The sequence below is a fragment of the Stenella coeruleoalba genome (assembly GCF_951394435.1).
Source record: "Stenella coeruleoalba genome assembly, chromosome: 2".
Taxonomy (NCBI): domain Eukaryota; kingdom Metazoa; phylum Chordata; class Mammalia; order Artiodactyla; family Delphinidae; genus Stenella; species Stenella coeruleoalba.
In genome coordinates, this window is record NC_137147.1 from 85,660,188 (window position 1) to 85,677,605 (window position 17,418).

Below are 17,418 nucleotides of genomic sequence, written 5' to 3' on the forward strand. Positions count from 1 at the left end.
CAGAATTACTTGCTGGATGCGTGGGAAAAACAACCCGCCCCCCTGCAACAAGTATTGGAATTGGATGCCAGAATCTTTAATGGGGGAAATAAAGTAAGAGTAACACGATGAGAACTAATTATTAAAATGATGGTATATGTCAATTATATCTCAAAAAAAAAAAAAGATGGAAAATGGTGGCAGCAAAGATAGGGTAAGGAGATTGGAGGTTTGGAGGGTAGAGAGTGATCAGAAGGGCCAGTAAGTAATGGGGTAGGAAGAAATTTTTAATTAAAAAAAGACACACTTTTCCACAGAAAATTTAACTAGATACATCTCTGATCTACCAAATGACCTTTATTTCCTCCTCAGTCACCCTGCTGAGATATGTGCTACCATATGAGATATGCTACTATTGTAGCCCCACTTTGGGTTCCTCCAGTGTTTAACTGTGACTGTACTGCTGCTTACAACAGGACCTACCCTCACTCCACCCACCCCCCACCCCATTTAAAACTGGGATGAGATAGCAGCTGTAGGGAAAATAAGAACCATGAATGGTAGTCATGGTAGAACAAGCAGAAATTCCAGCTGCCCATTGCTGCTGGTCTTATCCCCAACTCCTTATGTGTGTGAATTAGGAATCTCGTATATTTTTGTCACCCCTTCAAACGATGCTAATCAATCTAAGAGCTTAGCAAATATTTTTAATTTAACATTTTCAAACTGTATAATAACCCAATAATGATATTTTAACCCCACAGTACCTCTGCAGGAGGGGCCTTACAGTATCCCAATATTTCTGGAAAAGCAGGAACAAATTTGTGGGTAAAGATAAATAGCTACAGAGTGCACTGTACTCTCCTTCTGCAGGATCTGCAAGGAAATAAAAATACATTTAATAAGTACATTATTCTTACCTGGTCAACAGTAGAGTTTCTACACTGTTTATGCTCATTTCTATACTCTGTCTACACAGAGTATACTTTGTACTCTATGAAACTGTGGGTGACAAGACACAGTGATCCTTTTTTTTTTTAATTAATTAATTTATTTTACAGTGATCCGTTTAAATCTGATTGAGTCATTCTCCTGATCAGACTTCTCCAACAGCAAACCACCACAAAAATACAAAATACAAAAGTCCTTATTGTGGCATAAAGGCCCTACCTGATCTGGACCTCATCTCCTACCACCCTCCCCCTGTTCAATAGGCTTCGGCCACTCATCTCTACTATTCCTTGACTATGTCAAGCAAAGCCTTTGCAGTTATTGTTCCTTCTGCTTAGGAATACTCTTCCTTCAATCACCCGCCCAGTTCAACCCTATCTCCTTTTTCAATATCCCTTTGCTCAATATCTCCTCACAAACAAGGCTTTCATGACTCTACCCCAGCATTCTCTACTCCCATGACCTGCTTATTTTTCTTTGCAGCACTTATTACCATTTCACATTATACTATATATATTTATCTGTTTGTTTATATTTCATCTCCTCTCAATAAAAGAAAGGACTTTATCTTATCCATTGCCATACTACAGCACAGACTAGATAATATATGATTTTTAAAAAAATGAAAACAACAGATCTGTACTGACAACCACTTGGAAAGTAGCATCATATTTATACAGAATCAGAACAAACCTACATCTAACAAACCCTACTGAACTGAGTTCAAGATATAGAACCTTCTTAAGGCTGACCTGAGAAAAGGACAAAAGAAAGAATCTCTGAGCAAATTTGATGACTCTTCCAAAATCATACAAACCTTCTGATTTTTACCCATACAAAGCCACAAGGAAACCTTCTCTACCTTGATGTAGATTTAAGGCAAGTAAAGGAGAACGGAAATGATTCTGTTACTCAAATACACATAGCCTTGGTTTATTACAACAGTCCTTTCCCAGCAGCATTTTAACTCTTTCATAATAGATACAGTCATATGTTCAAAATTCAAGAAACAGAGTATATAATAAAAATTTCCTCCTACTTAGCCAAACAGTTCTTTTCCCTTAAAAGCAATCAATCTTTCTAATTTTTTGTATACCTTAACCATTATACTCTGCGCGCAGGCATTTTGTAAGCTCAAGTACAAAAACTGTACATAGATAGGAGCCATGAATAGGTTTTGCAGACTGTGAGGCTAATCTGGTTTCTGGCCTCACCTTTTACCTACACCAGGGCAGGGGCACACACATGTTTGGAATGAACACTGATGAAAGAGGTGAGGAATGAAGTGGTTTTGCCTGCTCTCACCTTGTATTCCTGAGGTTGAAGGTAACAAAAAAAGTCTTTTATTTACTACTCTGTGATTTCATTTTCCTACTTACTGGTAAATAGTTCTTCAGGTGGAGTTACTCCAAGTAAATAGTGGAAAAACAATGCAGCACAGCGAAGATAAGGGATGATGCCATTCTTCAACGAGACCCATAAATACCAGCCAGGAATACCACACCCAATGCAGCTAAGAGGCAATAATTCCAGAAGAGAACAGAATACAGATCAGACTAAAATCTAGACTGTAAACACATCTCCTTTCAAAAACATAGCTAAGCATTAAATAATTTTTTATCCATTTAATTTTTAAATATTTAAAACAAAATATTTAACTAGCTATAGAAAACCACAAATCTTGCATTTTTTACCAGGTAGATGTTTAAGGCAAAGAACTACTTTTTTCTTTCTCCTAACCCTTGTAATGAAATGTGGAGCAAATATATTTAGCAATAACTAACCAAATAAGCCAAGTTAGCTAAAAAAAAAAAAAAAAGTTAATACTTTCCTGATTTCTGTATTAAAATTGGTGATTTGCAGGGCAGTGAAACTAATCTATATAATACTATAATTTTACAACATAAAGAGTGAACCTTAACGTAAACTATGGACTGTAGTTAATAACAATGTATCAATACTGGTTCAACAATTTAACAAATGTACCACACAAATGCAAGACATTAATAACGGAGAAATTGGTGGGGGGAGGGAGGAAATGGGAACTCTTTGTACTTTCTATTCAAGCTTTCTGTAAACCTAAAACAGCTCTAAAAATAGTCTATTAACATAAAAATAAATACACACGCACACATATTCAGTACTTAAACTAAAAGAAAAAGGTTGACTGGCGAAGAAGATGAAAACAAAGAGCAGAACTTGGCAGCAGATGAAGCGCAGCAGAGCACTCTGTTGTACTTTTGGTTTTAACCTCTGCATTGCCAATATATTTCACATATTACTCACAGCAGCCTTAAAAAACCTCTAGGTAGTTAAGTGTATTAACTGTATGAATTGCTTTAAAAGGGCAACCTATTTTCAACTTTTTACATTTATTTAAATTCTAACTGCTGCATATTGTTAAAATTCTATCATCTTTTGCCTATGTTCCCATAACAGTTTACAAGAGTAAAGATGTGTCAAAACTTGTTTTAGACTCAGAAACAAATGAATGGGTAGGTTTTACTTGTTGTTATTCCAAAAGCCTTTTAACTGATTTTTTAAAACTGGAATTAAAATGGTTCAAAAGTTATACTGCTGGGCTTCCCTGGTGGTGCAGTGGTTGAGAGTCCGCCTGCCAATGCAAGGCACACGGGTTCGTGCCCTGGTCCGGGAAGATCCCACATGCCGCGGAGCGGCTAGGCCCGTGAGCCATGGCCACTGAGCCTGCGCGTCCGGAGCCTGTGCTCCGCAACGGGAGAGACCACAGCAGTGAGAGGCCCGCGTACCATAACAAAAAAAAAAAAAAAAAAGTTATACTGCCAAACAACTGAACAAAGATGTGGAATTATAAAAACAATACTGAAATAGACTGGACTAATGGACTGTTACTCACCCACTTGTATACTGAGAAACTTCTGCCAAGAAAGAAGATGCAGAACGAGCCTCTTCACTCTCTTCTTGAATTTGTGCAAGGGGGAGACCTGAAAAAGAAATTCTGAAAGATAAATCTATGAATTTGCTATTCAATTTATCAATTAAACGCCAATTTCATGGTTCCAGGAAAATAAGCAATGTCAACTCAACTGAGGTTCTTTCCCTTGTTCTCAGTCTAAATTGTTGATCCTGAATATTAAAACTGTTACATAAACTTTAACAGTATGTTAGCTAGAGAAACAAATAGGGCAGAATCACAGCCTTGCTAAACATGATGTTTAATAAATGTTTACCTCATTATAACATGACCAGGTAAATAAATTAGTGGTCATCTACCTGCTCTGGGTTCCTAGCTGTCCTGTCTAGCAGGTAGAAATTCAACCTCTAGAAAGGAAAGTAGGTTGCTGTTCTGCCTTCTTGCTCAAGCAAAGAGACACATAAAAAGAATCTTGTGGGGTTATTTCCTCCATAATCTATCCTTAACCTTTAGTAGGACCATCCTAAACCTTTCCAGCAACTGCCACCTCTCCCACTTAAGTTAAAATTTTGTGTAAGCCATTGAAGTTCTCTGAACTTTAGTTTTATTATATTAAAATGGGGATAAAAATGCCTATCTTCAGTCTGCTGCGAGGGATGGGTACAGCACATTTGAGTAGTACTCTCTTGTTTTAAAAATATTTTGTTTATCCATTAATTCATCTGAAAGGCCACAGTTAAAATTACCCTGAGTCTCTTACCTTGACTATTGCCAGTTCTTTTCCTTTTTCAATTAAGGTCTCTTTAGAAAATACACTTTTTTTTTTTAAAGGAAAATATATCATGAACTCATACTGATATTTCCAATTTAAATGTAAGAGTTCAATATTTGTATATGACTGTTTTTTTCAGTATGAGGTAAATTTTACATACAATAAAATGCACAAATATTAAATGCACCATTTAATGAATTTTGACAAATTCACACACCCAGGTAACAAGATCTTTTTACATTAATAAACTTTATTTTTTAAAGCAGCTTTAGGTTCACAGCAAAACTGAGAGAAAAGCACAGATTTCCCATATACCCACTGTTCCCAAACACCTACGATCTCTCCCACTATCAGTACCATTCACCAGGACTGGCACATTTGTTACAACCTATATTGACACATCATTATCACCCAAAGTCCATAGTTTACATTGGAGATAATTCTTGCTATTGTACATTCTACAGGTTTTTTTTTGTTTTTTGTTTTTTTTTTTTTTGCAGTACGCGGGCCTCTCACTGTTGTGGCCTCTCCCGTTTCGGAGCACAGGCTCCGGACGCACAGGCTCAGCGGCCATGGCTCACGGGCCCAGCCTCTCCGCGGCATGTGGGATCTTCCCGGACCAGGGCACGAACCCGCGTCCCCTGCATCGGCAGGTGGACTCTCAACCACTGCGCCACCAGGGAAGCCCCATTCTATGGGTTTTGACAAATGTATAAGATGTATCCATTAGTATAGTATCCCACAGAGTAGTTTCATTAAACCCTAAAAACCCTCTGTGCTCTGCCTATTCACCTCTCTCTCCCCTAACCCTTGCCAATCACCACTGGTCATTTTACTATCTCATAGTTTTGCATTTTCCAGAATGTCATAGAATCACACAGTATGTTGCATTTTCAAATTTGCTTTTTTCACTTAGTTATATGTATTTAAGTTTCCTCCATGTCTTTTCATTGCTTCACAGCTCATTTCTTTTTAGCACTGAAGAATACTCCATTGCTTGGATGTACCACAGTTTATTTATCCAGTCACAAGGACATATGGGTTGCTACCAAGTTTTAACAGTTATGAATAAAGCTGCTATAAACATCTGTGTGCAGGTTTAGTGTGGACATGGGTTTTCAGTTCATTTGGGTAGGTACCAAGGAGTGTGACTGCTGGACTGCATGGTAGCAGCATGTTTAGTTTGGTTAAGAAACTGCTGAACTGTATTTCAAAGTGGCATGGGCTTCATTCCTACCAGCAATGAATGAGAGCTCCTGTTGCTCCACATCCTTGCCAGTACTTAGTGCTGTCAGTGTTCTGGATTTTGCCCATTCTGATAGATGTATACTGGTATCTCTATCTCGTTGTTGTTTTAATTTGTAATTCTCTAATGACACCTAATTGTAAACATCTTTTCATATGCTTATTTGCCATCTGGATATCTTCTTTGGCAAGGTGTCTGTTCAGGTCTTTTGTCCATTTTTAACGAGATTGTTTTCTTACTGTTGAATCTTAGAGGAGTTCTTTGTATATTTTGGATAACAGTTCTTTATCAGATGCATCTTTTGGAAATCCATTCAACCAGTTTGTGGCTTATCTTCTCACTCTCCTGATAATAATCTTTTGCAGAACAGAAGTTTTGAATTGTAATGAAGTCCAACTTACCAATTATTTCTTTCATGGATTGTACCTTTGGTGTTGTACCTAAAAAGTCATTGCATACCCAAGGTAACCTAGGTTTTCTTCTATGTTATCTTCCAGGAGTTTTATAGTTTTGTATTTTTACATTTAGGTCTATAATCCACTTTTAGTTAATTTTTGGGAAAGGTGTAAGATCTGTGTCTGTGTCTTGCATGTGGATATCCAGTTGTTCCAGCACCATTTGTTGAAAAGATTATCTTTCCTCCATTTGTCTTTGCTCCTTCATCAAAGATCAATTGACTATATTTATGTGGGTCTATTTGGGGGCTCTCTGTTTTGTTCCATTGATTCATTGGTCTGTTCTTTCACCAGTACCGCACTGTCTTGATTCCTGTAGCTTTACAGTAAATCTTAAAGTCAAGTAGTATCAGTCCTCTGACTTTGTTCTTCTCCTTCAATACTGAGTTGGCTATTCTGAGTCTTCTGCCTCTCCATATAAACTTACAATCAGTCTGCTGACACCCAAAAAATAACTTGCAGGGATTGTGACTGGGAGATTATTTGGTTTTTACTTAACTTTTCTGAATTTATTCTTGTGTGTCTTCCTTCTTATACTGAAAATCTGGTTCCCAATGACATTAACACAATCCTTATTTGGTTTAAAAACCGCCTAAAATAATTTCAAAATAAGAATATTAGTACTACTGATACCACTAACTGAGTTCAATTTAAGATTTTTTTTGTAGTTCTTCCATTATCAGAATATATCCTACTAGGGAAGTACAGTTGAAATACTGTTTTTTAAAGTCACTTAAGCAATTATTTTCTTGATACACTTGTTAGGTTCATTTGTTGTTTTCAATTGTCAAAAAATTATTTTCACCATTTAGATTTTTTTTTTAGTTAAGTATAATTAGGGTTCTAAAATCAACTATATTAAAAAGACATTCATAAGAGTCTTTGCTCAAAGTATTGTACTCTTTACTTTGTCCTAGAGGCAATTCTTTTTAATCAGTTTTCGGTTTATACTTCTGTTGTTTCATTTATTAAAAAAATAAGCAAGTATGAATATATGTAAGAATGTAAACACATGAATACACATAAAATACCTCACACAAAGGTATATACTAAAACCAGTGTTCTGTACCCTACTTTTTTCACTTAATAATATATCCTGGAGATCACTTCTTCAATAGATCTTGTTCATTCTGTTTTATAGCTGCACAGCATTCCATTATATGGATATACCATAGGTCATTCAACCAATCTCCCAGTTTTCTGCTATTCCAAATAATGCCACAATGAATAATCTGTGCTTATATCCTTTCATACTTTTGCCAGTAGAGCTTTGGGGTAGATTCCTAGAAGTGGGATTGGTGGGTCAAAAGGTAAATGCATATGTAATTTTGCTAGATACCGTTCTAAGGTCACTTTAATTATCTGTCCTCTAAATTATTTGAACTTTCAGTAGCCTTTATTGATCACTGATACTCAAAACCCAACTTTGTTTTCTATTAAGAGCAGAGTCTATAAGGACAACTATACCACAATTCCATGATATTACTCATGTATCCTCAAATGAACATTCATCCAAAAAATATTTATTGAGTTCTTACTGGGTATAACAAAAGTTGCTAGACACTTGAAGCTTATGAGGGAAGATTTTGAAATTTGAATGTTCCCTATTAAAGAAACAGTAGGCATGGAGGAGCAGGGAGAAAGGAGAAGCAGGGAAAGGAGTGGAACAACAGTAAGATATAACTATAAAATAAGACACTATGTGATAACTGCTATAAAATGAACAAAGTACTATCATTCTAGCTGGAGGAATCAAGAATGTTTCGTAGACAGGCTTATCGAAAGGCTGAAAGTATTTAGGTAGGAACAAACAATGGAGAGACTAATCCTCAACCTTGAGATTGGGGAATTTGAAAAAAAAAAAAGAAAGGGAAAAGCAGATCCAAATGGTCTCCCTGTATACCTAGAGAGCAGCTGCAAGTTAGAGAATCAAGTGGTTGACCTAATTATTCCTGTCACAGTTCTTCTAACCTTTCCGTTTAAACAGCATCCGTAAAGAAACAAATGAACAGTCATTCAAAAAGAGACATAATACAGAACTTAGAAATATATAAAATGATTAATCACAAACATAATTTATTTTGCCAATAAATCATGGGCAAATGTTATTTACAGTTAACAACTGATGGGAGCTTTACCTGTGTCTGTGGTAAGAAGTATCTGAAGCATGTGTGCCATGGTGATCAAATGGAAGAGATAAAGGTGGTTATAGGAAGAACTAATTGATGAAGGCTGCAGATCAACAGCATCATCCCAATACAAGGATGGGAATGCTAACACAGTACCCACCTATGAGAGAAAATGGACATCAACATGGGTAACAACAAAGACCAACACAAGTTAATCTCATAACTAAATGTAAAGAACACCAGATCCTGCACTGTTTGTGTTTTTTTTTAATAACCACCATATTTTTCCTAATTATTCAACAAGATATTTTATAATATAATATACCACAAATAGAGGACAAATGTCATCACCAAACAGATTTAACCCTTTGCTGGGTCTACTTATTCTAGTTCTAGGTAGTGGTCTCAACCCTGCGATTTTAGAAGATTCAACATTACAATCACTTGGGGAGCTCTTAAAATAACACTGATACACAGGCCCCACACCAGTCCAATCAAATCATAATCTCAGGTGGTCGGGCCCATTTACCAGCATTCTTTTCAAGGTTCCCCCAAGAGATTCCAAAAGATAGGGAGACAACCACTGGGTAGAGGATACTGGCTAACCTTGCATCCACAAACTCCATGCTCCCAACTTCACCATGGCTCTTTCTAGAGAACTCGCTTTGAAGGAATGGAATCTTCACAGGGATGGAAAAGCTGTGCAAGAAACTCAAAAAACAGTTGCCACCTAACCATAGGTGTTTTGGGGGAAGCCTGGATGCACCCATGGCCTGGTCCCTATCACGAATAATTAATGATTTTAAGACAGCTCACCCCATCATTCACTGCTTAGAATGTAAACAAGATGAGAAAAAGAGGAAGGGGGAAAATACATTATTAGAAAAAGTTTGTTTGTATAGACACTAACTAAATATAATCAACTAGAATAAGACTATTACAAAGTAAAGGGTAAATGTGGTTTCATTTTTAAAGTGATTTTCATGGTCTCAGTCAAATCTGTATCTATTTGTAAAGGGAATGGACAAAAGAGACTGAACTTTGAACACTGATAATTTATAATCTTGAACAAAGAGCATAAATTTCAATGAGGAAAACACACGAAATTCTAAGCTTGAGTGACTTAAAAAAAAAATTTACTGAACACTTACCAAAACATGAAATAGATCTACAGATAGAAGGCAAGGTGTAGCTTCTGATTTGAGGTTAGGAAGAACAACTAAAAAACAAAAAAACCTTAATGTAATTCAGTCAGTCATAAGCAATGTAGTTAAATATAATGCAAGATCTAAAACAAAAATTTAACAGGGTTTTAATACAGAAACTGATAAACTGGTATATCACACCTTTAAGATATAGGAACCATAATTAAAGATAAACTAAACTGAGAAAAGGCTCTAAAAAGCCCTGGATGCAATTTAATGGTTGAAATATAAGATACGGGGCAAAGGGTAAATAAACTAGGATGACTGAAGTAAGAAATTGTTTGATAAGTATTTGCTGAATGAAAAAGAATTCCTTTTATACAATGTTCCCTACCACTTTTTCCCCCCTAACTACGCATTTCTAAATGTTCTGTGATACATAAAATACGTGAACAATTTGGGGTTTGGAGCAGGGAGAGCATGAAAAGCACTGTAAATGAAAGGAGTATGGAGATGATCCTCCTGAATTAAAATTAGATAATGGTTTATATGGGCTGATGAATGGAAGGAAATGCAGACAGCTCAAAAACTTTGTCTTTCTGATTTGATCAGTCTCTAAATTTGGAAGTCAGAGAAAGAGTGACAAGGAAGTGAAATCAAGAATTCAAAACAACATTAAGGGTTTTGTATATATAAAAATGAGGGAATTAATTTATTTCAATAAAACTATTATTTGTTTAAAATTCAGACTAGGGGCTTCCCTGGTGGTGCAGTGGTTGAGAGTTCGCCTGCCAATGCAGGGGACATGGGTTCGTGCCCTGGTCCGGGAAGATCCCACATGCCGCGGAGCGGCTGGGCCTGTGAGCCATGGCCGCTAAGCCTGCACGTCCGGAGCCTGTGCTCCACAACAAGAGAGGCCACAACAGTGAGAGGCCCACGGACCACAAAAAAAAAAAAAAAAAAAAAAAAAAATTCAGACTAGGTGAATTTCTCAACCCCAAATCCAAGATTCTAAACAAAACCATAAAAGTTAAGAGCATGGGCTTTGGAGTCAGACAGAAATGGGATGCAGTACTTCCTGCGACTATTTGTCATAAGCAAGGTACTTGACTTCTCTTAAGTCTACAGTGTATACAAGATTGTTGAGAGGTTCGTTAACATGTGCATTAAAAGTACTTATCCTGAGCTTGGCATACAGTAATCGATAAACGCTATTAATATTGGCCTTAAAAAACAAAGTGATAACAGGGCTCTGCCATTAACTAGCTATGTTAATAGCTAAATAGCTATAAGTAAATAAATAAATCTTCCATTTATGCTAAATTAAATATCTCAGCAAAACTTATGTGATATAGCAGGAAAAGCATAGGTTTTATGGTCAGGCTTGGATTCAAATACTAGTTCTGCCTCTTTTTATGACCTCAATCAAGTCAAATAACTTCTCTGTGCCTCAGTTTCTTCATCTGTAAATCAGGAAAATGATAATTTCCTTGAAGAATGGCAGTTCAAAGACATGATTATATAAAAAGATCCTTGTACAATGCCTGGCACATACATGGCAGTGAGCATTGTATGTCCTGTTGCTACTGCAGAATCAACATGTTACAACATTATTCATCACCTTTCACACAAAACAGCTCTCTATTGTGGACTTTCTGGACTTCCCTATTTCTCTCAATAATCTAGTTACTCATTTTAATTCAAAATCTTGCCTCCACCCATCACAATTCCCTCCCTAATTTATGCTACTACATGCAGATGCATGTTACCTTTAATTTTTCCTTTTTCCAATCCAACCTATACAATATCAAATTAATTTTAGAATATTATTGCTCAGAATGTTTCAAAAATTCCCAATAACTTGAAGAATAAAGTTCAAACTTCTCATTGGGGCATTTAAGATCCTCTATTTTTATCAAAACAACTTCATGCTTCTCTATCTATCTACAGGTGCCACTACTCCTATCAAACTTGCCTAACTTGAACATATCACATGCTTTCCTACCTCCTCAATCTGTTTAAATTGTGCCCTGGGCTTAGAATGCTGTCTCTGTTCCTCTCAGCTTATCTTTATGGACCCTGTTAGAGGAAAAAAACAGCAGAGCCCCACAGTGATCCCTTCCTGTCTCAATTCTTGAAGCATGTATTCTTACCATATATCTGGCATTTGGCTACATTATAATGTGAGTTTTCACAGAGGTTCTGCTTCTTTAATTCAATCATAAGCCTTACAAATGGCAGAGACCATATCTTCTACCTCTATACAGAGTTTATAGCCCTAACACCTTGCAAATAAAGATGTTCCTGCTAATAAATTTTCACATACCAAACTTTTACATAAAGGCACAAAGCTACATTACAGAGCAAAAGCACATCAATTCTATTAGTTACTGCCAATTAGAGATTATGCACTATTATTTCAGTTTCTGCTATCTGTGATGATGTTAAATAGTCTCTTTGTTTGGTGCTTATTTTGACGTGTTTTAAACATTATAAATCCCATAACGTGTGATGAATGTAAAAGCAGGGAGACTATTTGGAAGTGCTGGTAAAACAAGGTATCCAAATTATAACTGAAATGAAAAGAGATGCCAAAAAATTAAAAAACAAGACCAAAATATTACTGTGCAAATAGGATAAACTGTTAACAATAGGAAGAGGTCCTAAGAATAAGAAGCATGTGTAACACGTGCAAAATTCTGGGCCTGTGCAACTGACCAATAAGAGAAAAAGTAAATGAAAAAACAGAAAAAATTTAAGTGTGTAGCTAGGGAACAGCATTAATATTAGATTCCTATTAGCATGAGATTAATTCAGGAGATAGCTGGAAATAAACTTGAAGATATAAAACTTGGCAGGGTAAAAGTTCTAATGAAATTTAGGTGGCAGATTTGGATGGAGCCATGGAACCCCCATGTCATTAGAGTGACAGAAAGCTGCCCAGGAAGAGCTCCCTAAGAAGCTTGTGGGAATCAACAAGGAGGAAGGTGACCTGTTTCAACAGACTTTCAAGGTAAAGTAACTGGTCAATTTTGGGGAAAAAAGCCTGTTAGATCAGCTAGAAAAACACTATGCCTGGCTTTAAAGCTTAAAAAGACTGAATGACTCTCTTATTTGGTAGAAACATACCTAGGAAGTGCAAGCTTAAACCTCTTTACCTGTGACATATTGAACTTACGAATAAAAAGACTTATAAAAACAGTCTTTTTTAAGCCTGACCTATTTAGACGCAAAGGAGCTCTTGTAGTACAAATACCTAAATGGAAATGCAGACAACCAAAATGAAAGCCAAATCATTCTACTACTGTATGACCTCTAATCCCTCTTTTTGTTTTTATATTGAGTACCATATGGGCTTAATTTCTAGCTTGTTAGAATCTAAAAAAAACCCCAACTCAGCTGTTATATAGCCTGTCTCTCAAAGAAAAGGGCATGCATGGACCTACAGTCTGAGATTACCACACTTAGCACTTCTATTATTTTTATATGACTTTGATACACACCAGCAAAACTAAACATATTTTTAAATGTTCTAGCCACATCACTGCTCCCTTTTCTAACCAGACTGAGATACCAGATGTTAGTGATTGTGGATGTTGGTTCAAAAAAGCCCCTAGGTGGGTATAACCGATACACGTTGACAACATTTGAAAACACTTGGCTTTAAAAATAAGATTGCAGGTATTAAAGGGGCAGCCATGTGTTTTTTTTCTTTTTGTTTTTTTCTTTTGTAAGGCTGTGGTAATGAGTATCCAAAGTTAGTGCAGTGTGTTGTTTCCTAATAAAATACACTGCCAGAAATGCAATGGGAAAAGACACATAAATAACATAATAATAATAATTCAGAGAAGACTCTACCTGATAGAAGACGAATCAGATGTTTCTGTATCAGGACCTGAGAACAGGTAATCCTTTGTGCAATGGCAAACTGCATTAATGCTTTTAGACCATTATGCTAGATTGTAAGAGAGGGGAAGATAAAAAGATAAGGGAAGATAAAAGACCTAAGTCATTCAATGTAAAAACCAATCCCAGTCTGCAAGAATTAGTGCAGACTTACTATATACTTTACATTCTTGCAAATTTAGTTACAATATTTTTAATACTTCTAAAAAGTTTTATGACTTCACCGAATTTTTTTAATAGATCTTCCCATGACAAAGAGGTATTAAAGATATAATCATCTCAATTCTCATTTAAGTACTCATTTTCCCCAGAGTCATTCTCTTAAATATCTGGCCTAAATTATTCTATTGAGGCCTGTGCAAACAAACGTATTTACAGAAATTCTAAAATGATGGCAGAAAATCACTGAATTCAGGGAACAGATCTTCTGCTTCCCAGATGGAAGGATGGGAACTATAGGGAAGCACATCGTGGACTCCAAGTCCCCTGTGTCAGCTATCAGATAATAAGAGAGAAATGGCTAGGAAGTAGGTGGTCTAGGGAATCCTGTTACCCAGTTTGTTTTCACAGGGCTACTGAGCACATTTCTTAAGCACTGTTTTTCAGGGTCCCCAATGTTATGAGGCTTGGGCCTGAGGCAGGAGTATAGTTATACAGAGTCAGGATCTGCCCATCAAGGAGTCATGGTTTAGTTTTATTCTTGAATTCAGTATGATGATTTATCTAGAGCTAAGCCAGCATTAATACTTAATATTACATGATGGTACAAAATTAGTAAGAAGGAAAAATGTAAGAGACACTAGGGTTCTGATTTGGAAATAAACAGAGAAGGGGATAAAAAGTAACCAAGTATCATCAGAAATCTTTCTGTGAATTACATTTAACCACTAAGATTGAGAAAACTCTCCAAAGTGTACAATGTTGGCCCTTCAGTCTCCTATGAGACTGAAGTAGCTTTTTTTTTTTAACAGAATTCTGCTAACTTTTACAGAAAAAGGAATGAATAAAGATTTTTTTAAATGATAAATATACTGCGGACTCCCTAAAAAAGCATACCAAGAGTTACACGTACCCTGCTGGAATACACATACCTGTCTATTTTGAAGTGCTCCAAACAAAGGTTTTCCTTCATCTCCCAAGAGGTTTTCTCAAAGAGTAAGAAAAACGAAAATGATAAATTCTGAATACTGCTACAATTGTATACTTGGTTTCTATCAGATATTCTTTAACTAATCTTATTTTTGACCAGATGCTTTGCACTTTTCCCCTTCAAAATTTCATGTTTAAGTCTATGCCAAAATTTCCCCCCCACCCAATTTTTAAAAATATTTATTTATTTATTTATTTCACTGCGCTGAGTCTTAGTTGCAGCACACGGGATCTTCGTTGCTACATGTGGGCTCTTTTAGTTGTGGCATGCGGCACCGGGTCAAACCCAGGCCCCCTGCATTGGAAGCACGGAGTCTTAACCACTGGACCACCAGGGAAGTCCCCCAAATTTCCAAACTTTTGAGTGAGAGAATACTACAAAGGCAAATGTAGATCATTCACAAATTGCTACTACAAATAATAAAGTCCCTGCAGCAATCAATAAAGAATACCTGGGGGCTTCCCTGGTGGCACAGTGGTTGAGAGTCCGCCTGTCAATGCAGGGGGCACGGGTTCGTGCCCTGGTCTGGGAAGATCCTACATGCTGCGGAGCGGCTGGGCCCGTGAGCCATGGCCGCTGAGCCTGCACGTCCGGAGCCTGTGCTCCACAACGAGAGAGGCCGCAACAGTGAGAGGCCCGTGTACTGCAAAAAAAAAAAAAAAAAAAAAGAAAAAAAAGAATACCTGGGAAAAACAAAGCATTCTGGTTCATTTATCCTCCTTTAAAAAAAAAAAATTCCTATGCAAAAAAAATTTTTTTTCTTTAATTGAAGTATAGTTGACTTACAATATTATATTAAGTTCAGGTATATAGTAATTTGATATTTTTACACATTACACTCCATACAAAGTTATTATAAAATACTGACTATATTCCTGTGCTTTGTATTACTTCCTTGTAACATTTATTTTGTACCTAGTAGTTTGTACCTCTTAATCTCCTTCACCTATTTTGCCCCTACTCCTACCCCTCTCCCCTCTGGTAACCACTAGTTTGTCCTTTGTATCTGTGAGTCTGTTTGCTATATTTGTTCATTTGTTTTATATTTTAGATAGCACATATAAATAAAAACATACAGTATTTGTCCTTCTCTGCAAAAAATTTTTAAATAAGTAATTTTTTTAATATAATAACACCTATTTTGTTAAAAAATAATACATAAGACAGACGTAAGTAACGTTATTGCTCTTTTAGGTACTATTAAAAAACAATTAGATTTATAGGATAAAAAGATGAAACTGAAAATACCAAAAAAGCATGGGTTCAGAAATATATTTTGCCTTGTTGGCTAGGGTATTTATTACTAAATTACTCTTATTTTCACTGATCCTTGGTAGCAAACACATCTGTGAGAGTGGAAGGCTTATTTCCTATTTTCTTTTTGCATTTTTTTATCATGTATTTTCTCTTATTCTAGCTTTGAAGAAAGCAGAAAAAATAGAAAACCAGAACTGGCTAAAAACGGACAAAATTTTGGCTAATCTAGACACCATTAAACACAAAATGCGATAGTTAAAAGGTCAGTATGAACTAAATCAAGTATCACCATGTTTAATTCTAAATGTAACCTCAATTTGCTGGTAGTTTTTTTTACCATTAGATACCAGATGTTTAACTGAATATTATATATTGTGTTACAAAAGTCACTTGAGCAAGTATAAAACCTATTAATATATCTTTTCAGTTCAGTACTGATTTTATATTTGTAAATTTTATATTAAAATGAATATCACATGATTTATATATACATTTTTAAAATTTGGAGGATGTGTGGATCATATAACCACCCTATTGGTTTTGAAACAATTCCTGAACTGACATTTTATGGACTTTGGAATTAGTCATTAAGCAAAACTTTGTTATTTCCTGGGTATTGCTTGGGAAGAAGTTTTGTTAAATAATCTGAGCGAGGAAGTACTAAATTCTTCAGAGATTAGTGCCTTTATCTCAGAAGGGCCCCCTCCTGTTATGCGGCATAAGATATCTTATTCACAAAGTGATCGATTGACAATATTTGTCCTCTTCTTCCATTCTCTTTGTCAGACCCTCTGTTTTGATTCCTCAACTATTTTTCATAACTGTGCCAACACATCCTGTATATGTCTCTCCACACCCACAGGGAGTGAGAAAAGTTAGCTGTTTATGTACTAGGAATAAAGTACAGCATTATATCCACTGCATGGAAAAAGCCCTAGAGTGAAAACTATATAACACTCTATTAATCAAATAGATTCAAATTACTATGTTACAGAAACACACATGAAGACTCAGTCCTATTCTCCAATGAATTTCTCATCTACTCTATAAAAAAACTGTCACTTTTTAAAATGTTCAATGCCTAAATATAAATTTCCAATTCCTAATGCTTGTGTTCCCAAAATAGTAAAGTGTAAAAGTACCTTCATTGGAAATCTGAAGATATTTAGTAGATTATGACTCCAAAAGAATGCTTTACATTTCATATCATATTGTTCAGATTCTATTTAAACCTCATCTTTTCCTTTTCTCATTTTATTTAATCATAGTAAATATAAACCTGTGTATTTATTTTTTACCCACAATTTAAGTCTGACAGGTTTGGAAATAACTTCTAAAATCCGTTCACAGAGACTGATGCTGATGTCCAGGAACGCTCTGTGAAAGAAGTGGCTTTGGACTTCCCTGGTGGCGCAGTAGTTAAGAATCTGCCTGCCAGTGCAGGGGACATGGGTTTGAGCCCTGGTAGATCCTACATGCTGCAGAGCAACTAAGCCCGTGCACCACAACTACTGAGCCTGCGCTCTAGAGCCCAC

The 17,418-nt window shown here is 36.1% G+C and overlaps 1 protein-coding gene across 5 annotated transcripts in view; it reads right to left on the reverse strand.

Annotated features, from left to right (window-relative positions):
• UBR1 (ubiquitin protein ligase E3 component n-recognin 1) overlaps positions 1 to 17,418 on the reverse strand; it is a 167,885-nt gene that overhangs the window by 17,501 nt on the left and 132,966 nt on the right. For all 5 annotated transcript variants that reach the window (XM_079915121.1, XM_079915122.1, XM_079915120.1 and 2 more), the window contains 7 exons: positions 14,568 to 14,623; positions 13,429 to 13,525; positions 9,577 to 9,644; positions 8,435 to 8,585; positions 3,806 to 3,893; positions 2,310 to 2,443; positions 747 to 855 (listed from right to left, as the gene is read on the reverse strand). In XM_079915121.1, coding sequence (XP_079771247.1) covers positions 747 to 855; positions 2,310 to 2,443; positions 3,806 to 3,893; positions 8,435 to 8,585; positions 9,577 to 9,644; positions 13,429 to 13,525; positions 14,568 to 14,623 — 703 coding nt within the window. The remainder of the gene's footprint in view (positions 1 to 746; positions 856 to 2,309; positions 2,444 to 3,805; positions 3,894 to 8,434; positions 8,586 to 9,576; positions 9,645 to 13,428; positions 13,526 to 14,567; positions 14,624 to 17,418) is intronic.